The sequence below is a fragment of the Cryptomeria japonica genome, chromosome 5, assembly GCF_030272615.1.
Source record: "Cryptomeria japonica chromosome 5, Sugi_1.0, whole genome shotgun sequence".
NCBI classification, from domain to species: Eukaryota; Viridiplantae; Streptophyta; class Pinopsida; order Cupressales; family Cupressaceae; genus Cryptomeria; species Cryptomeria japonica.
The window spans coordinates 373,585,254-373,604,533 of record NC_081409.1 but is presented as its reverse complement, the minus strand read 5'-3'; the positions used below and the strand labels follow the sequence as shown (position 1 = coordinate 373,604,533).

General features: G+C 39.8%; 1 protein-coding gene across 1 annotated transcript in view; it reads right to left on the bottom strand.

Annotated features, from left to right (window-relative positions):
• LOC131034990 (protein S-acyltransferase 24) overlaps positions 1-17,824 on the bottom strand; it is an 83,440-nt gene extending 65,616 nt beyond the window's left edge. The window contains exons 1-5 of the mRNA XM_057966622.2: positions 17,042-17,824; positions 13,505-13,645; positions 3,851-3,963; positions 2,878-2,957; positions 2,478-2,641 (exon numbers count right to left, since the gene is read on the bottom strand). Coding sequence (XP_057822605.1) covers positions 2,478-2,641; positions 2,878-2,957; positions 3,851-3,963; positions 13,505-13,645; positions 17,042-17,311 — 768 coding nt within the window. The 5' untranslated portion in view covers positions 17,312-17,824. The remainder of the gene's footprint in view (positions 1-2,477; positions 2,642-2,877; positions 2,958-3,850; positions 3,964-13,504; positions 13,646-17,041) is intronic.
• Between the last annotated feature and the right edge of the window lie 1,456 nt (positions 17,825-19,280).

Here is a 19,280-nt window from a genome sequence, read left to right as displayed (position 1 = left end):
GGGTGAGTTAATGAAGATGTGGCAACCGGTATGCTGTTGGATGTTTGGATGTGAAACAGCAGAACTCCCACCGGATAAAGATGCAGTCACTAGATGATGAAAAGACTCACAGAGAGTGTGCCCAACCGGATCATATGTGCCTGTTTGAAGATATGTCTGCTCAAACAGGGAAGCCACATTGGTGCATTGCAAGATGCAAATGACAAGGATCCACTCCCACCGGTAAGTGGAGCTTATCTCCCATTATGCATGGAATGCATCATAGTCCTCCGAGATAAGAAAGAAGAGTAGAAGGCAGGTGATTGAAGGCTCACACCGGATCAACCGGTGAAACACAAAGATGCCTCAAGTGCATGAAATTAGAGATATGCACCGAATCAGCTAGAGTTGGCTTGTTGTGCCATCGGGACAAAGAAGGAAGAGTAAAGAAGGGATGGGTTTGTGACTTTGACAAACCGGCTAAGATGATGTCCAGGCTGATGAAGTTGAAGGTGAGGTTGAGCAGCGGCAGACAGAGAGAGCAACCAGATTGCAGATGCAGACAGATGGAGACTGTTGAAGGTTGATGACATGGTGTCATCAAGGTGGTTACCGATAAGCATGTCCACCGGTGAGCTAGCAAAAGTGTAGAAGGCTCCCATCTGATTAAGATGTGCATGAGGTAGGTTGGCAAGAGTGCTGACCGGTTTAGGTGTTCCACCAGAAGAGAAGCAAAGTGCAAGATTGAAGACAGACCGGTTAGGGTATAACTGGCAGAGTTTGTAAACCGGTAGATGAACCCGGCTGTATGGTTGGTCAGTGATCTTATCTGAACCGACTCAGAAGACTCAGCAGAGGTGGATGCCGACAGAGACACCACGTGGAGTCCAAGTGTCAAACCAATGGACCGTGCATTGTCGGTGAGGTAGGTGGTGGCTGGTCGACATTAATGTCGATAGCATGAATCACGGGTTGAGAGCAAAAGGGTGCGGTTCGAGACAGATCTGAGCTCAGAGATCGGATTTGTTGGCATCATGATTGATGCAGTTTGTCCAGGTGTTGATCGGGCTAGGTGAAGCTATTTGCGTGATTGCTTCATGGAGTTTGACAATTACAGGTTGTCGTGTTTGCCAAATATAACAAACGTGTTTTGGACGCAACGTGATTGGCGGAGTTTGATTGATCCGTTGCAGGTGGTTGATCTCTAGAAAGAGATCTGATTGGATCGAGTTTTCCTTGAGGTCAATGAAGGAACCCTAGGGTGCCAGAAGTTTGAATGTCGTTTTGGTGGGAAGGCTTGGTATAAATACACAGTTCAAAGACCAAATTTGTTGCTGCTGCACAAGAGAGTGATGTCGGTCAAGTGAGAGAGGTGTGCAAGAAAAGGATTGATCAGTCAGATTACTTGACTATTAAACACTGAAGCGACTGAGTGTAGAAGAGACACAACCGGTGCGAGGGTTTAACAGAGGCTAAACCGGTAAGGTTTCAGTAACCGGTAAAACTGCAAGTGTGAATCAGTGAAGACAACCGATGGTGGTAGATACAGCAGGAAGGTTGTTGAGAGTGAAGTGGTGGAGAGTGAGTGTCGGAAGAAAGTCGAAAGACCATAAGCAGAGCAGAAGGAGAAGTGACAGAGTGAACAAGGAACTGGTAACCAGTTGCAGACAGATAACTGGTAGAGTCAGAACTGGTGTATTCGCAGCAGTAGGTGAATGTAAGCAGATAGAGAAAGTGAGAAGAAGAAAGGAGAAGACAAAAAACCGGCTGAGAATACAACAAAGGCAGAGTGACAAGGAAGAGGAGTCAACCGATAAGGCAGAGGAGAAGTGAAACCGGCAGGGTGAAGTGTATGCAGTGGTTACAAGATTCACTTGTAATCAAATTATTACTTTTGTATTTGATTATGTTCATTGTAGATCACTGAGTTGGAGCTCGGTGCAGGGGTTGGTGCTCCATGGGTTGGTGCTATAAATCAAGGGTTGGTGCTCCTTGGGTTGGTGCCCTAAATGTTGTAACCAATGTTTCACTGTGAGGCTGGATTGGAGCAGTAGACTCCAGCAACATTTCTCACCGAGGTTTTTCCCATCTTGGGTTTTCCTCGTATATACCGGTGTCATGTGATGTGCCTTTGTGTGATTGCATTGTGAAGTCTTGCATTATTTCACCGGTAGGTTTACTTGTGTTTGCTTTGCTAACCAGTACTCACTCTTAGAATCAAAAGGTTAAAGAGTTTTGGAAACCACTAATTCACCCCCCTCTCAGTGGTACATTGTGTTCAACACAGATTGCTTTATATTGTGTCTTAATATTGATTAAGATATTTTTACTTTAAAACTAATCTTGAGGTAGCCAATCAATAGAATTGCTTTGGTAATAACTCATAAGTATTATGACGTTAGATGGCACAGTTCATAGGCTTGAAAAATATAGTTACACTTAAGATAAGCAAAAAGAGATTCAGTTCATTATCCCTCAGTTAGGTATTCTATACATACAAGAAACAATGCAACATGGCGATGGCCTTTCTCAGATGCAAGTTGGGCAGGAGTAGAGCCTGAACTATCAGTAACCGCTAAATCCTCCTTAGTGCCAGCTTGTACAAGCACAGTGCAGGCCTCTAGATTACCCCTTATTGCAGCCCAATGTAGAGGAGTGCATCCTGGTATTATGTACATTTCAAGGTAAATAAGAAGGTCAAGCACAGAACATGCACTAAGAAAGCCATGCAGCTACATAAAGCAAATATTTAATCACACACTCTGAGCTACTGAAAGATTTAGTCCATTAGCTGTTCCCTGAGTGCAAGTTGTTAAAATCAAACAGGAAAGCTCAATTTCTATGTGCAAGAAGCAAATTCAGGCCACCTCAACCAAAATCTCTATGGAATCATAGTACCTTCTTTATCTTGCCTTCCCCGATACGCATCCATAAACAGAAGCAATCTAATAGTATCAGCAAAGCCCTTATAAGCAGCCCTGAAATTTCAAAAAATACAATAACAAACGGACTTTATCAATTAGACTTTCTTTGACGTATATTAATCATTAAATATGCATAAAACCTCCTTAGAAAAGATGGACTTTATAAGACATTGATGTCAGATTCATAACTATAAAATGTCACTTTCCAAAAATGATTTACACAATTTCTACATATACACACCTCTCCTGAGAATTCAATGAGATTCTGATTAATAAAAATTATGTAACTCTGCACTAAAGTGATGTCCAAAGGTTGGATGTTAAATGAAGCTCCATATCAATTTGATCATCTAAAAGAATAGCTTTTCCCAAATGTCTAAAGGCGATCTGATCATTTTCAGCTCATTCAATTAAAGCAGGCCATGTTTGCAGTAAAATAATTAAATTCTGAAGGTTTTGTTGCACAGAATTATGGTAATATCAATATGTTTGACACATGAATCAACAACCCAAACAGAAAAAAAATTACATGGACAATGAAGCAAGCATTATTAACTTGAGAACAGCATAAGCAACTATGATCACCGTGGTGGCAAAATTTTAATATATGCTGTAAATCGATAGGTTTCAGTATTGGAAAAACCTAATGAAAAGATAACTTATTAGTAATTCTAAATTACAAGCCCCAAACGACTTGACATAATGCAAACATATCCTGTTTTATAACTCTAAATGACAGGCCAAAAGAACTTCAACCTAGATGTGACTCTAAGATTTCATCCAGACAAATACTTTTTAAATAAGTAAATCTGAACTAAAGTTGCAGAGTACAATGAAAAAAAATCTTTGATGAATGCTAATAAAGTACAAAGGTAGGAAGCTAAGTTGTCCTCAACCATCATTTTCTAACACTAACAACTAAAGTCACTTAAACTTAGAAAACATACCAGTGCAATGGACTTCTCCCATCATTGTCAGGTGCGTCAACATCAGCACTCCATTTGGTTACAAAGTGATACAAAAAAGCTGTTTGTCCATATTGAGCTGCCACATGCGTTGCCTGCAGCAAGTTCACTTGGTAACATACAACCTTGTACAAAAGGCCCTTACAATTTCTATACCAGAAAATAAATTCTTCAGCACGCTTTGACATAGAAAAATGAACAGAGTAAAAATTAGAAGAACAGAAAGAAACAAATATTATGCCATACATACCAATTAATATTATCTAAAACATACTTCCTCAAGTGCCGTTTTAGACCTTGATCAAGATTATCTCTATCCATATGTTTTTGAGCGATGTTCCACGGGGCTAAAATGGCCCCAACTTATTAAAAAGAGCTCCTACAAGAAATTACTCATATATTTTGGACAATTGCCACTAACAACGTTCAGGAAGTCCATACAACCTGTAAATATGTGGTGTTAATTGTCCAAAAACTAGTGACGCTGCTAACAACTGCCATCCATGGAATTCTTTCTTCCTGTTTGTGGTAGGCCTGCAATGAATACCATGCTAATAGATTTCCTTTTTTGGTAAGGAATGGGTTGTGGCCACAATAAACCTGTACTTTTTCAGATTCTCTATTTAATTTTTTGGATAAATTTCATATAAAGCACCAAATTATTTTCATCTTTTAGCTCCTTAAAAAAATATTCCTAATGTTGTGATAGTTCTCAAAAAGGTGAATGGGACTAGTAACAAGTTAACCTTGAGGAATGATACTTTTATAAGACCATAGTTTTACAAGTAGATATAGGTTACATCGCCTGAAAAAAATATAAACATTATTCTTCTGTTGGGTCTTTTCTCAGTCCTGCAGAATATTTTACATATTTGGACACTTTTTCTTCTCTCCATCCTAGAGTACCACAAATACTGTATATAGCTCAAGCAACCTAGATAAGGAGTCTACAACAGCGTTATTTATGCCCTTCTTATACTAAAATTTTTAATTGAAGCATTCTATTGATTACCTACCTTTCTTTTTGTTAGCTAAAATTCATTTGCACTAATTGATGCTTCAAATTTGGATTAACTGTTTCAGCTCGTGGCAGTGGAGTATGATCCCAATACATACAGCTTCATTTCTATAGCATACATAAAGGCCAACAATCTTTTATCATAGATGTAAAGCAACTACTTGCTGATAGCAAATTTTCAGTTTTCAAAAGTAAATAGGCTGATGATTTTGCATGTGCGCTGCCTTTATGCCAATGCCTAAAGCATCACATTTCACTGTACAAAGGGCTTGAAAAATCTAGAATTCTTTCCTTCTTCATTTGTTCAAAAATGTTGTCACTGCCTTTGTGCATGTGTGTTGATCTTTGTTTGTGAGATCAATGACAGGTGTCATCATTCATCCAAAAAACTGAGACAAACTTTCTAGGTGACTGAAAAAAACTGTTTAATTCTCCCAAAAGAATCACACTTTTGAGAGTAATCAGGATTGTTTCAATCTTTAGTTGGATCAGGTTTGCCGAGTATACATATAGGGAGTTTAAAGAGTCCCATAGTAATTTTCGAATGATTCATATTAAACTACGTAGTCTTTTATATAAAAATATATCATCAAAAACAGCAAGAATAAAATTTCTCAAATGGGTATTGAAGATTCATTTCATCATACCTTGACATGTGGTTTTTTATCATAACAAAAATGAATTTTGAGAGCAAGGTTCATAAAAGGGCCTGATTAAGCATAAATAATATTGTGTTATAGGATTGATAATTTGGCACAGAAAGAGGCTGAATTAATACATCAATAGATTTGTCAATAAGGATCCACAGTAGGATGATATCATTTACTTGCTCATTGGCTTGGCAAAGTAGTTGGCCAGAGTGTATTTGTCTCCACTAGAGTCACAGAAGAGCTTTCCTTTAAGTAGCTATCCAATACTACAAGCATAGGTACAGCAGTTAATCTATTCATCCAGAGAATGTGTAGAGTGCATCTAAAGCACTTGAGAAGCATTCTACAGTCATACAGATTGCACATGGGAAGTTGTTTCCTGTGGAATACTCATCTGGATTCAACAACACAAACAGTTGAAACATATGAAATAGTGAGATAGGTTTACATATAAAAATTATATAGGCAGTTTGGTTGGTAGAAATTGGAATCAAACACAGATACCAGATGCAAAGGAAACAAAAATGTACATATACAAACCTGATGTTTGGGTGATATCAGATATGTCTACTTGCACTGGAGATAAACTAGAAAGTCTTGTTTAAGATTATCAAACAACACTCAACTCTGGATCAGGGATCATATTCTTTGGCGACTCTAAAGGTGGATGGTGTACACAGAGTTCAAGCTTTGTGGGAAAACAAATCAAGGCAAGCTATAAGTGTCTAAGAACATTCTTCAAGACATTAATTGCACTTTCTATTACAGCTTAAGTCCAGAGTTCTTGATTAAGAAAAAGTTTTGGCAAAATAGACTACACAATCCAGCAATATGTATAAAACGATATGGAGGAGATTGTTGCATTGAAGCCCAATACACGCTCACCTCATCTACCATTCTATTGTAGTACTATTTATTCTATAATTCCTGTGTTTCTTTACATTTATTTATCATCTTCATATAAATAACACATATGTCCAAAACAAATCATGATGACTGAGGAGGAATCAAAAAAAAAAGCATCCCAAATGAGGTTCCATTTAAGTAAAAATGAAGCCAAAAGGGTAGCTCAAGAAAATGAGCAATCGTGTTTCAGTTAATAGCATAAGTATTCACAGTGGGAAAAAACCAATTAAACTATGATGGCTGGAAAATTCTAAGTCCTTCACATTTAGTAATTACACCGTTTTCTTAAGCATAATCGGGATGGCTTCACGTGCGGGGGAAGGTTGCAGAGTTTGAGCTAGGGCATCCGAGCCCTAGCTCGTGGGCGGTTTGTGCTTGGTAGTGCGCAGACAGAAGTGCATAGTGGGTTCGTGCAGGGAGGATCCGATTGGTTTGCTGAGCGACTGGTGTGGTGGCGGTGTGGTGGTTCGTGGGTGGAGAGTCTATTCAAGGTACGGCAGGGATTTAGTGTTAGCGGCTGTTTAGTGGGAAGCCTGTGGGGTGTGGGGGGCTTTGGCTAGTTTTCTTTTGGTGGTGGTTGAGAGGGATGGGTGTACGGTGCGTGCTGGGGTGTGAGGCTTCCTCACCCACTTTGGTTTTGGGTGTGGGTTTTGCCATTGGGTGTGATGTCGACTACAGGGGGAGAAGCCTCGAGGGACTCACCCGGTATGGATTTTCGAGGTGCGTTGGGCGCGAAATCCCCATCCCAAGGTACCAAGACCTTCGCTAATGATCTATTTGTTCCAAATTCGGGGTTTACTAGGGCAGGCTTGTCCAATGGCGCTCGGATTTCAAAGATTAATGGCTGCCTTGAGCGATGCAAAGAGCAGCCAAAATTGGTAATTCCGCCTGAGATGATTGCTGAAGATGTTGAATATTTCTCAAAGCACTCGTTATACTGCAAATTTTTGGGGATGAGGGTTTCTTTACAGTTTTTGGAAAATTGGGCTCAGAGGACTTGGACGCCGGAAGGGGAAATGGAGGTATGTTCTTGGCAAACAATTACTTCATGGTCACTTTAAATTGCATGGATGATCGCAATCAGGTCTTTGAGGGAGGCCCTTATTTTTATAACCAGGTGGGGTTGTTCATCAAACCTTGGCATGCGGGTTTTAACCCTTCGGAGGAGCTCCCGAATCGGGTCCCAGTGTGGATTCGATTACCTCGTTTTCCGGTAGAATGTTGTCAGGAGGATGTGTTGCGAATGCTAGACTCCCTGCTTGGGAAGCCTGTTGGATCTTCAACGCAAACCTTGGGGAGAAAGGTAATGACTTTTGCTCGCATTTGTGTTGAAATTGATCTTAGTAAGCCTTTGTCAGATGCTATAGATATGTGTGCGGGCTCTTACTCTTGGGTCCAACATATGTGTGCGGGCTCTTACTCTTAGGTCCAACAGCTTGATTATGAGACTTTACCTTTCCGGTGTCGTCTATGTCATGAGTATGGTCATTTGCAGCGCAAGAACCCTAGGTCTAAATCGGCTGAGCATCAGCCTCAACAGTCGTCCCATAACCTTGATGGGGCTAATAAAGGAAAAGCTTCCATGTCCGGTGTGGTTGTGGGTGTTGATGGTTTTGTCCCAGTTAAGACAAAGAATAGGAACCGAGGTCAAAAGAGGTCTTTGCAGGAGAGTCAGGAGGAGGATACCTTTAACAGATTTGCAGCCTTGGATGATCTTAGCCAGCAGGAGGTGAATCCGGAGATGATTCCTTTGGACCTTAATGCAGTAGGGTTGATGCTTAATAGTGTGAACTTGGATCCTACCCAGGGTCTGCAGGAGGTTGGTAGTCAACAGATGGAGATGGATCAGCAGAAATTGGCTCAGAAGGGTCCCATCTCTAGTACTAAAGTGAAGATGGTTGGTGAGGATGTTTCTCATGCATCACAGAAATTGGACTCTACTAGGGTTAAAAGTAATAAGATCTCTTTACATCTGGGTCTTCTTCAGAAAGACATTAAGAAAGGAGCAGCGGAGAAGAGTTCGAAGGTTGGCAGAAAGGACTTGGATAAGATCAAATTGATGGGGGAGAACTTGGTTGAGTCAAGGTCAGTAAAGACTCTGGATTCCCATTTTTCTAATCCCCCGAAATGATTGTGCTTTCATGGAATGTGAGGGGCTTGAACAGTGGCCCTAGACAAAAAGTTGTTCGGGAATTGATTAAGAGTCATTCTCTTGATGTCCTTTTCTTGCAGGAAACTAAATTATTTATGGAAAGTATGTTGGATCTAGTGCCTAAGCTTTGGGGGAGAGGCGAATGTCAGTGTATTGGAGCATTTGGCTGCTCTGGCGGTGTGGCTTGTCTTTGGAACCCCTTGAGGATTCATCCTATATGGTGGGTTTCTTCCAAATCTTCTTTATCCGGGGTTGCCTCTAGTCTTGAGACTAGGGAATATATCTTGCTTACTAACATTTATGCCCCCACTGATCTTCAGGGTAAGCAGAATTTGTGGTCTCATATTACTTTAATGCGTGGGTTTTTTCTTTTTCATCCATGGATTATGGCGGGTGATTTCAATGCCATCTTAGAGTTAAGTGAGAAGATGGGTGGTGTTATACGGTTGGAGCCTTCTTCCTTCCTTCTTTGGGATAGTATATCAACCTTGAATCTTATTGACATCAAGCCTGGTAATGGTTTGTTCACTTGGAACAACAGGAGACTAGGGGAGTATTGGATTGAGGAGAGGCTGGATCGCTTTCTGGTTTCTAGTTTTTGGGTTGGTGGGGGATGGTCCACATGCTACGAGATTTTAGATTGGAAAGGTTCGAACCACTAGCCAATCAAATTGGTGTTCCGCTTCTACTTGGGTCGCTCGCACTCCTTCATTCAAATTCCAGCTTATGTGGTTGCGAGATTCTTCTTTGCAGGTTCATGTTGCAGAGTGGTGGAAGAAAGGGAGGCCAGCCTTTGGCACTGCCATGTACACTTTTGCCAAGCAGCTGCAATTTGTTAAGTTTCAGCTTAAACGGTGGAATCGTCGATGTTTTGGTAATATTTTTCATGCTGAGACAACTGCTCAATTAGAGTTGAATGGCATTACTAGTGAGATTAGAGAGCATGGATTATCAGAAGCCTTGCTTAGGGAGGAAGTCAGGGCAATCAAGGATTTAGAGGAGTGGGAGCTTAGGGAGAAAATCTACTGGAAACAAAGAGCTCGTATTGATTGGCTTCAAGCGGGGGATAAGAATACTGCATTCTTTTTCAATTCAGTGAAAGCAAGAAGACATGGCAATTCCATCCATGTTCTAGTTAATGATAGAGGTGAGCAATGTTTATCCTTGCAAGAGATTTCTAGGGAGTCTATGTAGTATTTCCAATCCCTTTTTAGTCAAGATTCTCAGGGGGAATCGGAAGAGGAAAATCAGGTTCTTGCTTGGATTAATTCTCTAGTTACTAGGGAGATGAATGAGCAGCTTATGGGACCTATTTTGTTGGACGAACTTGAGAGGATTGTTTTTCACATGAAGAAGGGGAAGGCTCCTAGACTGGATGGGTTTTCGATTGAGTTCTATCAAGAATTCTGGGATATTATCAAATTGGACTTATTGGAGGTGGTCCAAGAGTCCTAGAGGAGTAAGCGGATGCTTCGGGCTTTGAATGCGACTTTCATTGCACTCATTCCCAAATGTGATGGGGCTGACCGGTTAGGCCAATTCCATCCTATTTCTCTTTGTAATGTGATTTATAAGATTATTTCTAAGCTGATAGCGGAAAGATTGAAAAATTGGCCTGGGGGGGTCATTTCTGAAGAGCAAAGTGGGTTTGTGCAGGGCCGTCAAATCTTGGATGGAGTGGTCATGGCTACTGAGACCATTCATTCTATGGCAGCTTCCAAGGAAAAAGCTATGTTTATCAAGCTGGACATGGCAAAGGCTTACGATAGAGTCCGATGGTCCTTCCTCCAGAAGATTCTTAGGGCCTTTGGTTTTGCTGATGACTGGATCCAATGGGTTATGAGTTGTGTTTCGTCTACCTCGTTCTCTATGCTCATTAATGGAGATCATACTGAGTTGTTTGGTGCGTCCAGGGGTCTTCGTCAGGGGGACCCTCTTTCCCCGTACTTATTCATTCTTTTGGCTGAGGGTTTGGGGAGATTGATTAAGTATAATGTGAGACTGGGTATTATTCATGGTTGGAGTTGGGGTCATGACATACCTCCTCAGTACTATTTGCAGTTTGTGGATGATACGGCCCTGATGGGACTGGCTAGGATCAGAGAAGCTATAAATCTGCATAAAATCTTGGATGTCTATCTTGTTGCTTCTAGCCAATTGATCAATGAGGATAAATCTTCCATTATCTTCTTCAACACACCTGGAACTATTCAGTTGAGGATTGCTCATATCTTGAGATTCCAGGTCTGTTATCTTCCCTTGACTTACTTGGGTATTCCTATCTCTGCTGGTAATCCTCCCAGGGACTCTTGGCAGGGCATTCTGGACAAATTTAGCATGAAGGTTGAACATTGGACTCATAGATGGTTATCCTTTGCTGGACGGGTTCAACTGATCCAGTCGGTGGTCCATGCTCTCCGATTTATAGGTGTATGCTCCAAGTGGCCCCAAAGTGGTTTGTGAAGGAATTGGATTCTTTGGCAAGGCAATTCTTATGGGCAGGCAACCTGTCCTCCTATAAATGGAGTCTTGTCAAATGGGACTTGGTGTGCAGCCCGAAGAAGTTGGGTGGGCTTGGCTTAAGGCAGTCTTCTTTATTTGGGGAGGCTTTGGCAACTAAATTATACTGGAGGTGGTGTGTTGAACGGGATCGAGATTGGGCTAGGATTTTGTCTTTCAAGTATATGCAGGGGATCCCGAAGCAGGAAATCGCAAGATATCCGCTTGCGGGAAAAGGCTCTATGATTTGGAGTACTCTCAAGAAAGGGGCTACAATGATAAAAGAAGGTCTTTTCTGGATCTGTAAGAGGGGGGAAGAGGTTCTTTTTTGGTTCGATTCTTGGGATGGCTATCCCCCCATTATTGATCAGTTTCCTAATTTAGTGAATCTTTGCCAAAAGGTTCCTAGAGGCAGGATGATCTAGAGTGAGCGACTTTAAGTCTATTTATAGATGTGGGCAACTGGAGATGGTGCGGTGGAAGGTTCCTAATGAATGGCCGGTTGTTGATATGGAGGAAGATTGCGCTGAGCTTCATGGCATTTTGGCTAGTAGACACTGTAGTTCCCTTAAGGATCGGGATAGACTTGCTTGGTCCCTGAATCCTAAGGGTGTTTTTACTGTTGCCAATGGGTACCAAGAGTTGTTGTTTCGTTGCTTGGAGGGGAGGGAGGTGCACTGGTGGAAATACGTTTGGAAAAATTTCTCTTGGCCGAAGTGTAACTGTTTTGCTTGGACTTTGACTTCAAATAGATGTCTAACTTGGGACAATATTTGCAAGCGTGGGTTCCACGGGCCTTCCATCTGTGTTTTGTGTGGTAATGGGGAGGAGGATTCCTCTCACCTGTTCTTCAGATGCCCTTTCTCGTTGCTGCTCTGGCATTACTGGTGCAGGGTGTGGAAGCACCCCTATGTTCACTTCTTTGGTGGAGTTTTGGAGCAGTTTGGGCAGGCCTCATATTTTGTCCTCTTTTATCCAAACTGTTTGGCACATTGGGCCCATCTTCATACTTTGGCAGATCTGGCTAAAGAGGAATAGGAGGATCTTTAGGGATGTCAAACTGTTAGTTCAACAAGTATGGAATAGAATCCAATCCAGGAGACGATGGAAGCTAAATGTGAGGTGAATTTTCCTCTAGATAGAGGAGAGGCTGATATTGTGAGTAGGGAGAGGCTAATATTGTGAGTAGGTTGGGTTTGCAGGAGATGTCTCTTGTCTCAGCTTATGTCAGAAGAGGTAGACGTGCTAAGCAAAAGGTTCAAAGGGTGGGAAGATGGTTGCCCCCTCAGGATGATTCCATTAAGATTAACAACGATGGCTCCTCTCGGGGTAAATCGGGTCCTGCTGGGATTGGGGGTGTTGGTAGGGATTGTATGGGGGATGTGATTTTCTTCCTTTTAGTTTATAAAGGGCAGCAGTCTAATAATTTTATGGAGGGGCTAGCAATTTTCTATGCCCTGGAGTGTGCATATGAGCTGGGGTGGCGTAAGGTTATTTGTGAATCGGATTCGCAAATTATAGTTAATCTATTGATTGAGCAAAAGGTGAGTGGGATTAATTGGCAGCTGGCAGGGATTGTGCACCAAATTTTGCAAATTAGTGCTATGATGGAGAGGGTGTCTTTCATCCACATTCCTCATGAATGGAATAGAGTTGTGGATTGTTTGGCTAAGTAGGCCTCGGAACATGGCGATGTTTGGAAAGTTGAGGGTTGGGAGCATCTTTCCCTTGATTACTGTCAGGACTTGCATAAGATCTTTGCTGAGGATATGGATAGTTATGAAGCTGGTTGATTCTAGTTGGGTTTGTTGTTCTCTTCTGGAGCCTTGTGGCTCTGGCTTTCTTGTGTAATGTTGGTTTCTGATTATTAATAAAGTTTTTACCCCTTTATTCAAAAAAAAAAAAATTACACCGTTTTCTTGTATTGAGTATCCCACTCCTCCAATCTCCTTTCTAAGCCCTTTTTCCCAAAAACAAAATATTATGATTTTACCATAAACCAGATGCATTGAATTAGATTATTAGAGTGTAGAAAATGCCATTTTAAATAAACACCTAGTCAGAAAATTATAATCATCATGTACCTCAAGATTATATCTTTAACAGCAATGAACTCCTTTAGAATATTGCCATTTGATGCAAGCCTCTACTTCAGCTTTAATGTATTGTTTTTGAACATGTAATTCCCATCAGCAATTTCTCTAATGGATATTAACCTCAGCAATCAATATATCCTCAAAGGTTTCATGGATTATAGATAGGTGCAAATGTAGAATTTCAATTCGAATACAAGAAGAATTAAATTTCCATTTCCCATTAACTTAATTTGAGTTCCTAAGTTATGTAGCTACTTAGATATACAAATTTAGCTACAACTTCACATGAATAGTATGTCTCAACAGAGAACTCACGCGGTATCCATTTGCATCTGCAGTCTCCACACGAGTACCTTCCTGAAGCAACAACTCAGCAACCTGAATTGCCCCACGCACAGCAGTCCAGTGCAAAGCAGTCTGACCAGTGTGGTCAACAGCATTAACATCTGCCCCATGCTGCTCAAGTTCATGAAATTCTCATAATCAATACCAAAAATCAAAAAATTCAAAACTTCAAATAAATAAATTCAGCACTGTCATCTTGAAATCCAAGAAAATGCCTAAGGAATTATGTGATGATGATAATGATTAGTGTCCACTGTCCAATGAGACAGCCTATAGTCTATGGAATTTAACCAACACTAACTTGATTTTCTTTATCATAATATTTACTCTAATGGAAAGGTTCAAAATTGAATTTGCAAGGTTTTTTTGTCTTCATGATTTAAAATATATTTCAAAATTGCATAGATATTTGTCAAAATTCCATGTGCAACCTTTGTGCCAAAATTAAAACAGTTGCCCGTGGAATCTGTAAATGTTCATACTTTGTATGCCAGGAACTTCCAAGCTTGGTTATAAGCTGAATTAAATTTCTTTTTTCATTGATCTTTCATTTACAGCTGTCTGCTTCTTGGGATACTTCATTTATCAGAGGTAGCTGCAAACATCTATGGTCATCGGTATATAATTCCGTTGACTGCTAATTGTTTCCTGTAGCAGACAAGATACAACTCCAACCTCTTAGAGGACCATTCTTTGCTAGGTTTAGGGGAGTTGGAGCTTTTCAAGCAGTATCAGGTTCTGCTTGTTAAAATCAAACTTGTGTGGTTCCATAAGGATGTTAAGTTTAACCCACAAATGTACATTTCTGGCATTCATATGGAGTATTCTTGTAAACCTATTGTTTATATCAACACAATGTGTTTTCCTCAGGAGTAACATGAGTTTCAATTGTTTATTGAAGAAGATATCCTTGTAACCGTTTGTCAAACCGATGTAAATTGCCGTTCTCAGAAAAATATCATATTATTTTGTATTGTCCCCTTTTTCGAAACTAAGCCAAGTCGAAACCCAAAATGCCTATCATAGATTTTCCATGGGTTTTGAGAATTTTGTATTAAGGAAATGGGATTATTATAATAAATTAAGAAAGTCATAATGTCACAAAATGAAATTATAATAAAGAGTACCTCAAGCAAACTTAAAATATAAAATAAAGTCCCTTATTATTATAGTTTATTTTGATTTCTCTCAAATATTAATCAAGGGTCATTTAGGAAATTTAAATAGTTATTATGTCTTTTGGAGGAAAACTCCGTTTAAGAGAAACCAAGCAAGAAGACAGGGGCATATTGATTAAGCATTCTATTTTCTGGTTTCTACTTCTTGTTGGAGCATTGGACTTTGGTTCAAATTAACCTAGGGATGAAAACCCTCTAGGCCTGGAATTGGACGACAAAACGCACAATTCCTGGGAATGATTTCGCACAGAAATTGCCATTGTGCAGATTGGACTAATTTTTAACTACAAAGTTTGCAGATCCATATTCTTCAAGATTGCAGTGATTAATATAGTCTGAATCTCATTTGAGTCAGTAACCATTTGAGTAAAATGATCTGCTATCTAAATGGGCCGATTGTATCGATTTGTAGTGACATGAATTAGCATAATGGTTTGACAAATCATTGCAGAAATGGTGCAGCAGTATGAAGTAAAAAAGCAATGGTCATATGAACAAAATCTGCAATTTTATAAACTGAGTTCATGCTGATTATATATTCAGGCTTATTTGTTCAGCATACCATTGCTGGATTCAACCGCATACATTTTAATTGTAGAAATAAGTCTTATTTGTTACTGTGAATTTATATCATTTAGCACTGTTCCTTAATCCGCCGCTTCAGACTAGATAATTTACTATCCATAACTACTGCATATCTAATTTCAGTATTACAACTTAATAGCAATCACTAATATCTAATTTTGTTAGGTAAGCTAACCCTGGGAAACCCTACCTTCTAGAAACCACCCCCTAACCAACCATAGCTACCGAAGGAGTTCAAAACATAGCCAGAGGAGCATACATAAGAACGCACCACACCTCCAAATTAATTAGCTTGCTAGAATAAGCTAGAATAATTAGTGAGCTCTTTCTCGCTCACTAACCAATAGCCTACGGCAAAAGGCCTGGAGCTACCTGGCAACTATTCAAACCCAGACTTATCCTTAATTAATCAGCCTGCTAGAATAAGCATCTACCTTTCCCAACCACATTGAAGTGGAATAAAATTTGGTAAGTATCATAAAATATTCCTTCGGGGGTATTACATATTTACAAAATTGATTACATAAATGCTCACAATATAAGATGGGTTTCTTCAAAAAAAAGCTAGTTTGAAAATTAAGAGCAAGTGAATTTAATCTTTAGTACTGTTAGAGTTGCATATTTTACATGTTCTTATGACCCAGGGTGTTTCAGGAGTTATCCATCCCTTGGCTAAATCGTGAGAATCTATTCTAACTTATACAATACTCATCTTTCTCTCTTTCTTTCTTTTTCTAATGGAATGTTACAAAAAAATGTGATTTTGACTTAACATAGAGACGATAGTGTTCTTAAAGTATTTAATATCCCCTTTTTTAAATTTAAGAGCTAGTTCAGAAAACATATATTTGAAATACTGTCATCTTCACTGTTATTCTAGTTGTAAAAGTGGCATACTCCTTAATATTATCATTAGATATAGATATTGTTAAATGTGGTAGATGTATATTCCTTTCATATCTAAGTTGGAGATGTCCGTCCTTTTTCATTATTTAAGCCAATTTCAAGAATAACGTAAGTTCAAGTATTTAGTAATGCTGCCTAAGGTGAAAATGGCTACAAGCTACAATCACCATTCCCTGTTTTTATCATTCATCATTAGAAATATTTTTTGTGATGTTAAGCTTATGTTTTCAATACAAAAGGTAATTTTGCCATTTTAGGTTAAAGCTGGTTGTGCTTTTCAAGATTTTAGCTTCGTCAACTTTCCATTTCAGTCTCAGCTGTTGATTCAGTTAACTTTCTCTGTTTTCTATTTCAATCCTACTTCAAAACAAACTTAAACTTGTGAGCGATTCCTTGATTGTTCACAATATTGTATATAATGAAGTTATCTCTAATGGTGTCCTTACTGTTACTGCTTCGGGCCATTTAATGACTCGGTCAGCGATTTCTACAAGCACAATCTGGAAAATGCGCGCAATGAAAATCTTCGACAGACAGTTAATAATATTGGTAGGCGATGATTAAGAAATGGCGTCCCCTTTCCTCTGTGTTTTAGTTACTCTTCAAGTTGGAGATACTCGACAATGCCACCAGGCCTAGGCCACGTTTGACTATACAAATACCCGCTAAAGTTAAAGACGCTATCGAATTACTTTTCCCCAAAAAACCTAGCGAGGCTAATTTCATATGTGAGAATCGATCCGTTGACCCCGAGTTAAATCAGTTAAATAAATCATTAAAGCTTCAACAGTAAAAACATATATATCAACAACCCTAAAAAACAAGATTGAGCTTTTACTTCAATTAGATACTGAGCAACGGCAGCGCGGTTGTTCAAGGCAGCCCACTGTAAAGCGAAATAACCGCCACCATCAGGTAGGGAAACCGAACACCCTTCACTCTCCACTAATCTATTCAACTTATCCAAATCGCCGTAAGCCGAGGCCGTGTAAATATCATCTTTGAGGCTCTCTTCGTCTTCTATCACTCCATTTACTACCCCATTGGAATTATGACTATTAGTGTTCTGGTGAAGCTCCTCTGTCACCACTTCGATCTCAGACGCCATTGTTTCTGCTACCTTACCTCCTCATCCTCTTCCCTTGTAAAAATTGTCTTCCTATGGATCCACTCAAAAGAAAGCCAAAAACAAAAAGGAACTCTTTAATGGATTCCTGGTGTTGCAGCAGCCTTGACTGAATCTATCTGTCTGCTATTTAAAAGATCATATGAATGAAAAAGTAGCAGGCAATATAGGTGGACCACGAAGCCGGCCTGTCGACGGACGGAAGTATCAAAGGCAATCTGAAAGTGGGAAATTTCGTCGAGGGCAGAAAAACAAGGATGTCTTTAAAATTCGAGTTATAATGTTAGATAATATGAAAATTTCGACGATCCTCGGGGTAAATGGAATGGAAACGGGAACGAGCCACCTTCATTGACCAGGCATGTAATTGTATGCAATTGGAAAGTATAGCTTCTGCCTCCTTCCCGAAGGTTTGGTGGGTTACTAGTTTGACTAGAAAATAAAGACCCAAATAACAACATGCCAAGCCCATAGAAGCTTCCACCAGGCTTACCCCAAAACAATTACAATTTTGGTACTCAAGCCAAAAAGTCTAGAGAAAAACTATTACGGGGAGGTTGGAAGTGTGCATGAGGTTGCATCCTTAGCACCTTTTCTCTTCATTTTGGATTGACTTGACTTTTTGTTTGAGTGATTTTGACTTATTGTTTTGAGTGTAATATTTTTTGTTTAGGGGAGAAGGATTTTTTTTATGAATAGGTTTTTTCTATTAAATAAAAATATTAAAGTACATATAAAAAAAAGGTCGAGGGATACAAGATCACTCTGCAAGAGTCACACGGCAAGAAGTCGGAAACAAAAAAGCTATTCATCAAAAAACTTCCTCAAGCAGCCAAAGCAGAGGTAGCCGAGGGGGGAGAATCTGGATCATATTTCTTGCCCCATTGATCAACGGAGCCAGGAGTCGGGTCCGGAATGGACCATCCATCTTCAGGGTCTTTTTCTTCTTCTCCTTCCTCCCGCCTGGGAGGTGAAATAGCCAGAGCCAGGCGAGGAAACTTGGAGGTGGTGGCAGTAGGCCACCCAGAGCCATCACCAGCGACAGGAGCCCTTTTCTTAGCATATGGCTCTTCTCGGAGATTCGCCTAGAATCCCCTTCAAGTTTTCCCAGATATGGCATGCTTTCAAAATGGAGATCCTATTTAGGGGAGAAGATTAAGTAATTGAACATTATAATTTTAGATCTTTCTATATTGTTATGGACTTAAATTTCTATAGTAGTTCATTTCGCAAGTTTTCTTCTTAAAATTAAGATTTCAAGTCTACATATCAAATATGATGTCTCAAATAGGCTCATAAAATGAACTGCACACCCAAACACCAGTATGCCAAGTTGATGGAAGCATCCACCAACTTACCCCAAAAAGACTCAAACACTAACACGCCAAGTTGATTATCTCCCTAAAATATGTAGAAAAAGTGTTAGACACTGGCAAGAGTTGCCACTATCCAGGGTTTTCTGCTTCTTCAATATCTGAATCTCTTCGTCTTAGTTTGGACTTCCTAAACTTGTAATCCTTCTCTATCAAATTTAAATCCTACACACATAAAAGAGAGAAAAAATGGTGTTGGGTTGTAGAGAGGTTTGCCTAGGTAAACCTCGAGTTAGAATTAACCCTACAACAAAGATAGATAGAAAAAGAGAGCTTACCCTTGCAGGGCAAAGGCTAAAAACCTTGAGAAAATGCAAAAATGAAATGTTATACCTTTACTATGAACCTCCTTGCCTTGAAGTCTTCATGAAAGGTTGATCTTGCTAGGTGGAAGATCATGCATGCTTTCACACAACTTGATCATGGATGCAATCTTGAATGCTTCAAAATCTTAATACTTGACCTCTCCTTCGCTACCTTAAGAATGCATGATTACATGTTCAATTAAATTGCTTGATGTGAATTCAACTCCTTGATGAGAGATGTTTCAAATAAGGGGGTAAGATTTGCTTTTATAC